General features: G+C 45.0%; 1 protein-coding gene across 1 annotated transcript in view; it reads right to left on the reverse strand.

The window, feature by feature from the left end:
• Nucleotides 1–14,195, reverse strand: part of ATG2B (autophagy related 2B) — a 1,825,281-nt gene that overhangs the window by 583,634 nt on the left and 1,227,452 nt on the right. The window contains exon 26 of the mRNA XM_044074646.1: nt 13,503–13,579. Coding sequence (XP_043930581.1) covers nt 13,503–13,579 — 77 coding nt within the window. The remainder of the gene's footprint in view (nt 1–13,502; nt 13,580–14,195) is intronic.

Consider the following 14,195-nt stretch of genomic DNA (forward strand, 5'->3'; position numbering starts at 1 on the left):
TCAGGTGAATCCAAACCCACAGGATGAGAAATCATATCCAGAATGGGATTTAGGACCCAAAGAGGGTACCCTCAGAAGAGGCCACAGAAAGAAGAACCACACATGATGGGGTAAAAAAAAAGGATCAATGAGGGTCACGGTCACTCTGCAATGGGCAGCCTTTTGGAGGAACTTTATTATCAAAGGAATTGGAGGATATGCATACAGGAGACCTAGAGGTCAAGCATACAGAAGAGTGTGCCTGGATGACTGTCCTTGTGGAGAAACTAAGGTGTAATAACTACTGCACTTGGTGTTGGATGGGGAAGCAAACAGATCACAATACAGAGTGACCCAGCACCAAAAAATCAAGCAACAACTCAGATTTAGGGACCGCTCATGAGGAAGAATAATGCTCCTGCTCAGAATGTATGCTAAAATGTTGGACTTCCCTGGGAAATGCACTGCTACCAGAAACCGTTGAGATGAAATCACCCAATTTCAAATCCTCATGGCCTCCCGGCAAAGAGGGTGGTATTAGGTTCCTCCATGTTTGTTCAGATACCAGATGATGGATATATTATTCATCTGCACCGAGATCCTACCTTGGGTAGAAACTCCTGATTAGCCTGCAACACAAAAAGGGTTCTGCCCTCATCGCCAAGACAATGTTGTGAAAGCCAGCTACAATTGTAGACCATGTTCCTTGGACTGTCTTCTCTTCGAAATACCCCTTACCAAGAAGGGAGGTGTACATCATGATTGTACTTTGAGGGGAAGGAAGAATAAAGGGTCTCCCAGCTGACACAAGTGGGGGACTCCAACCACCAGTTGATTTGATTTCAACATATATTTGATAGTATGGTGGGTCCTGTAAGACCAATGTGCCGCTTATGTCCACTGCAGTATCCTCAGGTGGTAACACGACAAGGGAACTAAGCAGACTGTTGCAGGCATGAGACCCATGAGTCTGAGAACCAGGGCAGCCTGAGGTTTCTTGTAAGACATTAAGCATCTGGCATGAGAATGAATGGTACATACACTGAAAGAAAGGAGTTTTGCAATCTGGGATACTGTGTTCAACTGGCAATCAATGAACTCCAACATTTGGACTGACTAGACACATCTAAAAACCCTGCAGTTGGAGTCTCTCTGCCAAGACTGCCATGCACTTGGTGAACATATAGGGGCCGGTGGTCAGACCAAAGAACAGAGTTCTGAACTGAAAATGATTGGCTCCCAGCTGGAAGTGCAGAAACTTTCTGTAGTGCCTCGCTGTCTTTACATTATGGTAGGTGCCAATTCAATTTGCTTAAATACAAAACTGGTCTGAGGTCCCTGTTCTTCTTTGGGACCACAAAGATGGAACAGACATTAGATCCATGCTGGTTTGCTGAGACCACTTGGATGACTCTACTTACTAACAACTTTTTGATTTTGATGGTTGCGTCCCTTCTCTGACAGGGTGGCAAGTCCGGAAGGTGTTTGGCTTCTTCTTTTGGGGGAAATAAAATTAGAATTGTGTAGCATCTGGATATGACTCAACATCATGTGTCTGAGGTGATGGTCTCCCAAGCTTTGGGATGTAAAGTGTTAATAAATGACTCCCAACTCCCTTCAAAGCCAAGTAGTTGGATAACTCTTCAGGGAAGATAGAAGGGCACGCCCAGAGAAGGGTCCGTGAAAGCCCTGGTTCTGTGGACCACTCCTGCTATGCGGGTAGCGCTCATTATTACCTGGGGGAATCTAAGACAGGAGCATCTTGAAAAGGCTGCTGTGCTTTTCTAAAGAAAAGACATATTTCCCCTTTCTGATTCCTAAAGAAGGTTTGCTGAGAGGAAGTGAAACTCATTCCAATGGCAGACAATGTCTTTCCATCCTGCTCGCTCCTGATCAAAGTGTCTTTAACCCTTAGGCCCAAAAAGTGAAAAGCCATCATAGAGGACATTAACAATGGACACCTTGAAGGAGTATGCAAAGTTACACAATCCCATCCAAGTGAGGCGATGCATGGCAATGATGGCACTGGCAACGTAGGATGTGCCATCAGCTGCAATGAAAAACAGATGCATGGAAAATTCTGCAATATACTACAAGGTGGACAACTGGGTATCCACAGTCTTTTTAGACTCTGGAGTCTGCTGTGTCTTAAATACTCGACATTTCGGCAAGATGTCTTGTTGAAGTAAGTCTCATCAAGTGAGCCAGGTAATTTAATAATCTCACTGCAAACATGGCTGATATGTAGGAGTGCTTTCCTAACCAGTCCAATGCCCTAGACTCCCTGTTAGGGGTGTGAACCAATGAACTGTCTTCCAATATGTCCTTTTTGGTGGCTACTGCCATCACAACTGCACCAGTGACAGGACTCCTCCTCCAATGTCATTGATCCTTGGGAGGGGTCAAGATTTTATCAGGCTTTTAGAAGAATTGGTAATACCATATCAGGCTTTCTCCAGGGCGTCTGAGATACCAAGTCAATAAGTCCATATGGAGGAGAACCACCCAGGATATGGATGGGTCCACCTCAAATGCCTCCAGAACCACACACTCCTCCAAAGAGGGGACTTAGCTGTCAAATACCCATGCTGGTGAAGCAACTCCCTAAGGTCACCAAAAGAGGTGACCTCGCTGCAGGGGCTATTTCTGGAAGCCCTCCCTTTCCTCAAAATCAGTATCCTCAGTGAGAGATTCCAATATGGAATCCAGGTGCTTCCTCTTGAACCACTTCTTGCCGTGATCTTTCTTTCCAAGGGAATCAGGGGGTATAAGTGGAAAAGGCAAAGAGCCCTGGATGCAGGGCAGTTTGGAGGTCAACTGCAGGCTGATGCGAGTCCACAGGCAAAAATGGTGAGGGTGGAGGGAACATGATCTGTATGACGTTGAAGGTGTACGTTGAAGCAGGCCACCCAGAGCCCACACCCCTGGGATCCAAAGATTCTAAGGACATTCTAGACTCCACAGCTGCTCCCACCTGCCTGACACTGAGATTGAAATTGAGCTATCAACAGCTGAAGTGCCAAGAGGGAGGGACAACTCCAACATCTGAAGCGTCCACCCTGGCCCTGAAGGGATGACTCTGAGACTGCTGGAGTCGAGAAAGACAAGGAATGGGTGGGAGCCAAAAATCAGCCAAGCTGTCAAATCCGACCCCAAAGGTAGTAAGTGATTCCAGAAACCCAGGAGCCATCATCCCAAAGGACCAAGCAAATTTGTTGGAACCAAAGCCTCGAGTCAAGTCCTAGGACTGAAAGTATCAGGCCTAACTGCATCCCAGGCAGCAGGAAAGACTGCATCATGTTTTCCAAAATGTCAGGTCTCGAACAATCAAACTGACCAAGACAGAAAAGCCACCAAGGAAGGCTTTTACTTTCGCCTACTAGTACAAGGCTCTGAGGACTAGGCCTAAACAAGAAAGGATCAGATCTGAGAAGGAGAGAGAGAAGACTCAGGAGAAAACTTTTGGGTGGTAGAGGGGCAAGAAATGTGACTGAACCCTGCCTGAGGGAGCCCTCTCAACAAAAAAAGGGCTAGCGATGCTGAGCATAGGGGAGGGGCCTTTCCCACAAAGTGCAGTGTGAGAATTGGTCCGAGTCATCAAATCGAAGGACAGCACCTAAGCAGTTCTTAGTCCCCTCCTTTTCACTCCAATCATCTTGTTGTGCTTGCTAGCCAAAGTGGAGGAAGAGGAAGTATCCCTGCCAGGAAAAAGACCATTCAAGACCAGCTTTGCCCTCCTTTCATTGACAGCCCTGGACCCAAAGCTGTCACAAATAGCACACAGTCTCCAAGTGAGCAGCCCCGAAACATTACACTCACAATCGTGAGTGTCTTGGGGAGGGAGATTGTGGCCACACACCACACACTTCTTAAATCCCTTAACCATCAATAAAATGGAAAAAAGCATTAACTATAAGCAGAGCAAAAGCTACACACTCCACACTACTACTCAAAAGTTACAACTAGAGCTAGTAACACACACACAGACACACACACACACGTGTATATATATATATATATATATATATATATATATATATATATATATATATATATATATATATACAAAGGTGGGAAAAGCCCACAAACATTAAGAAACAATGCTACACCAACGCTACCAATTACACTACCTAGCCCAATCTACTAGATAATTACAAGAATATACTTAATATTTAGAAATATTAAGAATGAAACTAGAGTAGAGGAAAAAAGGGAAGAAATTATGGCATGAGGGCTCACAAAAAGGATACACTGCAGTGTAGCTCGAGATCAAGCTGCTCTCCTGGAAGACAGCAAATGAGATCTGGGGTAATTCTGTCAAGTATTATGGGTAGAGGAGGCACAGCTTGGGGGGCTGAAGCCTTTTGGAAATGGCCAGTCTCAATACGAACCCAGCGGGAAAAGACATCTGATACCTTTATTCTGAACAATTATTATTTTAATTAAGCAAATCACACTGAAAGAAATCAGTTAGAAGACGACCTGAGAAAAACTATTTGTTTAGCCAAGTTGGAAGCAGTTGGCTACCAGGCTTTGGCCACATGTCTTTTGGTGTTTTCTATGTAAACTGATGCACTTTAAGTTTTCTGTTCTTCTCTAGTGGGTTTTCTTTGTTCTATCCTGAACTGGTAATGAGGACATATTTATACAGATTACTGACTGCTGATTTTTTTTCCTTCAGTGAGGATGGCTAGTTTGACTAGTTACATCAGACTTTTTTTTTTTTGCTACGTTTGCCTGAATTTCATTGCTTGTGGCCCACAGTCTTCCAGACTTCAGTGGTTTGGTTTTGTATCGTCACAAGGCTGAACTGGTAAGACTGAGCACTGCTGATACCCTACATATGAAATATTCCTCTTTGAGCTGGTTTTGGAGCCTTCACTGCTGGCTGCTGCATTGCTGGACAGTGGATTTGGGTTTGTCAAGCTTTTGCACAGGGTTTGGCAACTGCTGTTCATTTTGCTTTTATTCAGGACTTTGGCAGAACTTTAATGATATCAACTGACTTTTGCTGAAATTGTTTTTTGCATCACAGTTCCGTTTCTCCAGTCATCAAGTCTGTTGTTGGATCTCCATCATGCCAGCTATTCAGTGGAGCTCATCAAATATTCATCCAGAGTGATGGCTTGAAACCCCTGTATTGTTTTCAGTTTTCTTTACCGGACAGATCCTTCTGTCACCAGCTTTATGGATAGTGGACACTTCTTTTTATCTGCTTGAACTTTGGCTAGATTTTTTTTGTTGGCTGTCATGTTTTCACTCCTTATACCTCAAGCTTACCCAATTTTTTTCACTTAATTCTACTACTGGTAATCCATGTTTAAGACTGTGTTAGGGTGTGTCTCCAGTCTAATGAATTACTGCTTTGTCTTCTTTACATGCTACCCAGAATTGTTTATGACATTAACAGAATTTTGTTTTGTGATCAGAAAGAAGAAGTGATGTACTCACCATAACGTTCCATCTGAGTAGTTCTACTTCATCTGTCTTCAACCTGTTGGTCCTCAGATCCATATCAGATCCGACGCGGCCACATTTTCCAGCTATGGCTCCGAGCTCCATGCTCCTTCCATTACCCATAATGCCCCTGTCTCCCTTCTCCCTTCAGATCGAATTTGCTGCCTAACAGGTAACAGATACCAGACCAAATAACACCTTATCCTCCAACACAAATATTACAAATTAACTTTAGCCCTAACAGAACCAAAAATGCCAGCAATAACTGTCCGGTACAAAGAACATGTCATATCCCAAAGGATAAGGTTAGGGGGAAGGGGGGGAATGGTTGAAGACAAATGAAGTAGAACTACTCAGATGTAACGTTATGGTGAGTACGTAACTTCTTTACCTGAAGTAGTTTACTTCATTTGCTCTTCAACCTGTGGGACAGAGCCCCCAGCTACCTAACTCTTGGGAGGCCCTCATGGAAGGATATTCCGGAGCACCGCAGAACCAAATGATGCTTACTCCTAGAGACCAAATCCAGTTTATAATGAGAAATAAAGGTGTGAGATGAGGCCCAAGTAGCAGCTGAACAAATCTCATCCAAAGAGACCCTAGACCAAAAAGCTGCTGATAGATTGGGTCAAATGAGCCTTCACTCATCCTGGAAGAGACAAACCTTTATCTGAATAAGCCCGGCCAATGCACTGTGAAATCCAGTGAGCAATAGTAGTCACTTTTGAGACAGGTTTACCTGAGAAAGGCTTGGCATAAGACACAAAAAACTGATCAGACTTGTGGAAAGGTTTAGTCCTGTGCAGATAAAACCTCAACTGCCTGTGTACATCCAGTAAATGTAATTTGTATTCCCCTTTGTTCTGGTAGTTCAGAAAAAATACTGGTAAATTAATAATCTGATTAATATTGGCCTCCGTGGCAACCTTGAGAAGGAAGGACGGGTTAGTGCGTAGCGACACTCTATCCTTGTAAAAGATCATGTAAGGAACTTTGGCAGAAAGAGCTTGAAGCTTCGACACCCTTCTAGCGGATGTAATGGCAACCAAGAAGGCAGTTTTCCAGGTCAAAAATTGTAGATCCACAGATGCCGCAGGCTCAAAGAGAGGAGAAACCAATGCCTGCAACAACAAAGTAAGGTCCCACGGAGGGATGGGGTCCTTAACCGGAGGTCTGAGAAGAAAGGCACCTTTGAGGAAGGTTTTACAAAGTTTAGAAGAAGCCAATGAAGACATGTCTACCCCAACATGAAAATTAGAGATGGCTTCTAGGTGGACTTTCACCATTGAGGAACTAGTGCCTTGATGAAAAATGCTAGCTAGAAAATCTAAAACTGCCGAAAGCAGTGCAGCGAAAGGGTCCAAAGACCTCTGAATGGCCCAAATAGAAAAATGTTTCCATTTACAGCAATAAACTTTTCTGGTGGACGATTTATGAGCCACCACCAGAATGACTAACAGGAGATGACAGACTGGGAGTCCTAAGAATCATGGGAACCGGAGCAGCCAAGCAGTGAGCTTCAGACTGTCCAGAGCTGGATGAGGAATCCCCGAGGGATGTGAAAGCAGATCCAGGACCAGATCCAAGGTCCATGGTGGAACAACTAGATGAGACCTGTCTGTTGAGGCCAGAATGGGACAATGAGGATCACAGTGCTCCCCAGCCTTCAGGCTTTCTGTACAAACTTCAACATGAGGGAAGAGGAGGATATACATAAAGAAGCCCGGAGGCCAAGCATGAATCAGAGTATCTCTGGGGGCTTCCCCTGGCGGGGGGGTTCAGAGCGAAAGTCTCGCTGCATTTCGCATTGGAAGGAGATGCGAAGAGAACGCAGCAAGGATGACCCCACTCTAGGAAGATCTCTTACGCTACTGAAGACTTCAAAGACTGCTTGTAAGGCATCAGGATAGATCTGCTGAGCCTGTCCGCTAAGATGTTGGACCTTCCCAGGATGTGCATTGCCACCAGAAAATGGCCAGTGGGGATTGCCCATTCCCACATGACATCTCGACATAAGGGATAAGATCTGGTTCCCCCTGTTTGTTGATATATACCAGACCACTCACGTGTTGTCTGTCTGAATTGCAATCATTCCGAGAGGAAGATGAGCATGGAGTGCCTGCAACGCAAGAATAACCTCTCTCATCAATGGAACACTGATGTGCACATATGTCTCAGAAGGGGACCACGTGCCTTGGACTGTCCTTCCCTTGCAATGCCCCCCCACCCAAGAAGGGAGGTGTCCGTGGTCACTGTGGTTTGGGGTAAAGGAGGCTGAAAAAGATGTCCCTTGAGGAGATCCGGGGACTGAATTCACCACCAAAGAGAGACCCTGCACGCTTTTGAAATTCTCACTGGAAAAGACAAAGGGAAGCCTAACAATGACCACTGAACCACTAGTGTCCACTGCAGTACCCTCATATGAAGGCATGCCATGGGGAGAAGATTTATTGTGGCTGCCATAGAACCTAAAGCTCTTAACCCTGCTTCGGCTGTTGGTAAATGGGTCTGAAGAATGTGCAAGACGTGTAGCCTCAAGCTGCGTATCCTGTCTGAGGTGAGGAAAACCCGCGATTGTATTGTGTCCAGCCATGCCCCAATGAAATCTAGAATCTGAACCAGGTGAAGAGCAGACTTGTTCATAATGACCGTAATGCCCAACTTGTTGGCTAACTGATGGAAGGAATCCCCTTGGCCTGACACAGTAGATGCTCTGAGGGAGTGGTAAGGAGCCAATCGTCCAGGTACGGAAAGACCTGAATGCACTGAAGCCTCAGGTGAGCAGCTACAACTGCCATTACCTTGGTAAACACCCAGAAGGCTGTGGTAAGACCAAAGGGGAGGGCTCGAAATTGGTAATGATTGGCTCCCAGCTGGAGCGAAGGAACCTCTGGAAGCAGCTGTCCATCTTGATGTGATAGTACACATCCTGGAGGTCGATCAAGCACATCCAGTCTCTGTCCTGCAGATAAGGCAGAACAGACTGAATCGTGACCATCCGGAATTTTGCCTTTGTTCCTGACAGATTCAATTGGGATAGATCCAATACTGGTCTGAGGCTTTCAGTTTTTTTTTTTGGCACTAAAAATAACCTGGAATAAACCCCAGATCCAGACTGGTCTGGGGGATAAGTTCGATGACTCGTTTTCTCAGCAGTGAGTCTATCTGCACTGTTGCTTCCACCCGCTTCATGGATGGGATGTTTGGGAGGGCTTTGTTGGATGGGGGGAAGATCCTTTGAAGGGGACGAAATATCCTCTGGATATGACTCGCAGCACTCACTGATCTGTAGTGATGGACTCCCATGCTAGTGGGTGAAGCAAGAGATGACCCCCGACTACTTCCAGAGATGGACAGCCAGGCAATCCCTCAGGGTTGCTGCTCGGGTTTAACAGAGAAAGGTTCTCAGGACCCGAAATTCCTAGGACCCCTCTGCCCCTAGGGCGGCGTCTATCATATCCCCCTCTGCCTCTGGGGGAAGGTGAGTGCTGAGCATCCCAGGAAAACATCTGAGACTTGCAGAACCACATTTTCTTCTGGCTTCGCTGGTTCCTGGAAAAGGACCTTTGAGGCAGTGAGAAACCAACCCCAATGGCAGACATTGTCTTCCCGTCCTTCTCACACTGGACCAAAGTCTCTCTGTCTTCCCAAAAAGGAAGAACCATCATAAGGGGCATTGGTAAATGATGCCTTGAAGGGCTCTGAGAACTGACATAAGCACTGCCAGGCATGGCGCCGGATGGCATTGCCTATTCCTACCGCCCATGCAGCTCCTTCCGTGGCATAGGAGAGAAAACGCATAGACGTGTTGGCTACAGACTTTAGGGTGGCCATTCATGCATCGAACATCTTCCTGTCCTCTGCTGACATGGACCCTGGGGTTGACTCCGTGACTTACTTGACCAGATCTCTCTAGAGTCGAATAACGTGAGCCATGTACTTCAGCGCCCTCACACAGAAGGTCACTGAAGCATAAACTCGCTTCCCAAAATGGTCCAACATTCCCAAATCTTGGTTAGGCAGATGGACCGTGGAACTCTCCTGGGCGAGTTCTTTCTTGGTGGCCGCCGCCACCAGCATAGCATCTACAGGGGACCCCTAGTGCCAGAATAATTTGTCTGCAGGAGGGCTTAAGACCTTGTCTGGGTGCTTGGGTATTGGCTCTAAGGTGGTCCAGCTCCTTCCATGCTCAAGATGTTATCAAATCCACAAGTGAATCAGCAGGAGGGGACACACAAAAGGTAAACAGGCCCAAGCCAAATGCCTCCAGGAACACAGACTCATCAGAGGTTGGTTTTGGGGTGGACCACCCCCCTCTTTGGCAGAGGATCTCCATGATGTCTCCAAAGGAGACATCCTTGGGAGGTGATCTTGGGGAACCTTCCCCTTCATCCAGGTCTGGGTCTCCTGTGAGGGACTATGGGGGAAGAGTCCAAGTGCCTCCTTTTACATGTATGCTTGTGGGGAGGGGCTCCTCAGGGGGTCTATCTGGGGAGGTCTCGCAAGCAGGTTGTTCCAAGGCTGGAATGTCCTGGGTCATTATGGCTACGGGCTGTCACTGAGAGGGCAAGATGGTCGGACCTGCAGTCAAGGCCAGGGGGGTCTGGACGGACTCCGAAGATGAAATAGTCAAAGGTCTCAACCCTGCGAGAACCCTCTCCACCATGTCAAATGCCGAGGGGGAACAGACCTCCTGGGCTGAACTAGCGGAAGCCACTCCTCCCTGATCTGACAATGGAGTCGGAGCCGAGACGGCAAGGGGAATGCTTCTCTCTGACAAGTTCTGAGCAGAGAGCACTCCCTCAGATCCGACCCCGAGGCTACGGCTCCAACAGCTCAGATCAGATCTAGTCCAATCCGACACACTCAAGGCACTGGCCGGCGTTGAGGTACAAGGCACCAGTGGCACCGACCCCTCGACTCAAACCGTCCTCGGATCCAACAGCTCCGAATCTGCGGGTCAGATCGGAGAAGGAGTGATAGGTCAAAATACTGGCTGGAAGGCACCGGCTCCGGTGGGAGAAGGCCCTGGCAAGACTCCCATCTGGATTTGAGTGCGGACAAATCTCTGCATCATCTTGTCCCTCTCCGCTTCAGACAGGCTCCGGGTAGAGCCAGAGGATGCTGCTGAAATGGGCCGGGAGAGCCAGTGGGGAGAAGGGCTGGGGGTGTCCGGCTAACTAGAACCTCGGGCTCAGGGGAGAAACTTGGGGACCTGAGCCGAGGTGTAACAGGCCTGGAAATAGTCTTAACCTTCAATGGGTGGTTGGCCTCTGATAAGAGGTCAGGGGAGCGCTTGTCAGGCCGGTCCTTCTTGACCACATCCTCATCCCCAGGAATCTTGTTGAGAGGGTGAGTCCCAGAGGCCGAGGAAGGAGAAGACGAAGCAGCAGCCACTGTTTTCTTAGTGGGGGAAGGTGGGACGTCTATCCAAGCAGTGGAGGACAACAGACCTTTGACAATCAGTTTGTCCCACCTGTCCTTAAGTGCTCTGGGGTTAAACCTAGTGCAAATAAGATAGGGGGAGTGGAGGTGAGCCACCCCAAACAAACCACAGACAGAGTGTGGCCATCCACCGGGGAACGCTTATGGCCACACTCTGTGCGCCTTCTGAAACCAGGCTTTGGGGCATCCGCCATGCCTTAGCTGATTCAAAAGAAACACACACACACACACAAACACACACACACACACACACACACACACACACACACACACACACACACACACACACACACACACACGCACGCACACACACACAAGCACGCTACCACGAGGAAAGAAAGAGGGGAGGAAGATAGAAAATCATACAAGAAAACAAGTTATGAAGAACCCCGAGAAGGTATAGAAAGGTAGGAGTGAAAAAGATAGGTAGAAAAGTCCAAAAAAATTCAAAATTTACTTTTTAAACAACACTACCACAATGGAGCTCGAACCATGCTGCTTCCTCTCAGGTGGCAAACGAGAGCTGAAGGAGAAGGGAGACAGGGGCACTATAGGTAAGGGAAGGAGCATGGAGCTCGGAGCTGTAGTTGGAAAATGCAGCCGTGTCGGATCCAATATGGATCAGAGGACCCACAGTTTGAAGAGAGCAAATGAAGTAAACTACTTCAGATCTGTACTTTAAAATGTTTACACTACTTTATATAGCCTCTAGTTATTGTAATTCAGTGTACAGATAATTTAATTTTTTTCCTCATGTATGTCCATTTTTTTCCCCATTTGAAATACATTCCTTTGTTTGAATATATTTGTGTACATTATCCATTTCTTACTTCATCAATCTCAAGTACTTAGGTTTAACCACTCCTAATAAACCTGAACCTAAACATCATGTTCTCCTGGTAGCACTGTTACTTCCCTGCTCTTATAAAAGATAAGTCTAAGTCACATGGTAACATTCCCGGACCTGGATGATTAAAAAGCAAAATCAACTTTTTTGGTATAAACCAGACTGCTTTGCCCTTGTGCATAGGATTTCTAAGTTTGGGGGAAAGGATCTGACAAACTAGAAGTGCACCAGTCCCAATGACAAAATATAATTTTATAAAGGCACTATCATCACCTTTTTTTTACAACAGTTAGTACAGTTAATTGGTACACTGTGAGAAATTAATTAAAAAAGTGATACAAATCCAATTTTTCAGTCACTCAGGCCTGATGAATTCTAAAAAAGTTCATTCTTTTGTGCCTATATATTTTCCCCTGTGCTGTTCAAAGCTTTCAAAATATAACTAAACCAGAATTAAATTCCATCAGACAAGTGATTAACAATTTTGTGCCCCGGATTACCTAAGTTTGACCAGTGGCTCAGGTACTGTAGCAGCTGGCACAGATGGGCAGGAGTGATGTGTTTAATGCAAGACTGCCCGTCACAGGAGGAAAGGGCTGTAGTTGGTCCTGGGGGAGGCCCATTATGAGCATGACTACCATCAGTGGTGCAAAGCACTACAAAAACAAGAACGCATGTGTGGAAAGATGTGTCCCCCCAAGAATGATGTGGAAGTCATAGCCTTGGTGAGGTTGGTAGGTTTAAATCACAAAATTCTGGTCCTCATCATGGATTATGGCACTGCTCCTGGCTCTCATCCCAAAGGAAACAAAGGGGTCATGGGGATCTAATCCTGGCAGGACCAAATGGGTCAAACAGGGGGTCAGGGGGGCTAGATGGTCAGAGCGTCTGACTAACAAAATATTAATACATTTAAAAAAAAAAAAAAACAGTTGCTACATTGAAAGTGCAAGTTGAAGGCTTAAGTGTAAAATTCTCTCTCCATTGGTGTTATACTGCTTGTAATTATTTCTATGCTTTCTGCATGGCCAGAAAAAGCCACAACTTGTTTTATACGATAAAAGGAACAGTGTACACAAAACTACTACTGTGCAACCTCAGAAGTGTTTGTCCCAGAAATAAAGCATCAACAAAATACTCTTCAGGACAAGAATAACTTTACAACTGTTGCAATGCAATTTCAGTTGTATTACATCATTAGCAGTAAAGTACACTTCCTGAGGGGAAAAGGCAGAAAAAAAAATAAACAAAAAAAAATAATCGTTTTAATTTTCCCATTTTCCTTTTTTTATAATCGAGATCTAATCAAGAACAAATGAAGCATTCGTTGTGATGTAAATGACAGAAGTACACTCAATGGTTCTGTATACTTTTGTTTTCTAAAAGAGAATTCCATAATATCACAGTGCTCAACAGGATATTGGTAAAGTTAAGAGTAGAAGACTTACAAAGCCTAACATATTTCTTATTTCAAATATCTGTCTATCTGTAAAGGTTTCAGAGAGACTAAATAAACTAAAAGAAGAATGGACTGAAACCTTGTTACCATACACAACTGGAGTACCAAGTTCGTGATTATTTTTAGCTGTAATGTGCAAACACAAGAGCAGTGATAACAACTCTTCTTGGTCTGGTAAAATACATGCTCTTCTGTTTCCAGACCTGAAGTGAGTCTTAAAAATAAAAATACAGATGGAGATGTTCACTACATGCTTTATAACAAACCTTAAATGTATACCAGTTTTACTAGGTTTACTTTTTTCATGTTACCAACCTTTTCTCCATCAGTATGTGGCTTTACAGCGATTATTGTTAACTCCAGAAGTCCCATGTCTACAACACGGACATAATCTGGAAAAAAAAGGAAACATGACTCATTTAGTTAACTTTAAACTGACTTAAAAGTTCTAATGAAATGTATGTGTTTAGATGATACAGGTATGACACCACACAACTGTAATAACTTCTGTGTTTAAGATGTGATTCAAAGTTGTATGCTGCTGTTACAATATGACCATAACTCTGGCCTAGAATCATAAAGCACCAAACTGAACAGTAACTTAATTGTCTACTTAATGCAATCTATCTTTCTCTCTCTCTTGATATATACATATATATATATATATATATATATATATATATTTATACACACATATGACAAGTGCATATATATATATATATATATATATATATATATATATATATATATATATATATATATTTATACACACATATGACAAGTCCTGGTACCCTTGTTAAGTGTAAACAGGGGATTGGGAGATGAAACATTTACAAGCAGGGGCATGGAAGATGAACAATTTACAGGCTGCAGGTATCCATTAGAGACATAGGTGCTTAACCAGGGATACATTTCCTGTTCCTCATCCAATTTTCCAAGTTACACTTCATTTGGGTTAGGCAGGAACTCTGCTTCACATGAATGGACTGCTCCAGAGAAAAGGTAGTC

The sequence above is a fragment of the Protopterus annectens genome, chromosome 6.part0, assembly GCF_019279795.1.
Source record: "Protopterus annectens isolate FY-2018-M chromosome 6.part0, PAN1.0, whole genome shotgun sequence".
Lineage (NCBI taxonomy): Eukaryota > Metazoa > Chordata > Ceratodontiformes > Protopteridae > Protopterus > Protopterus annectens.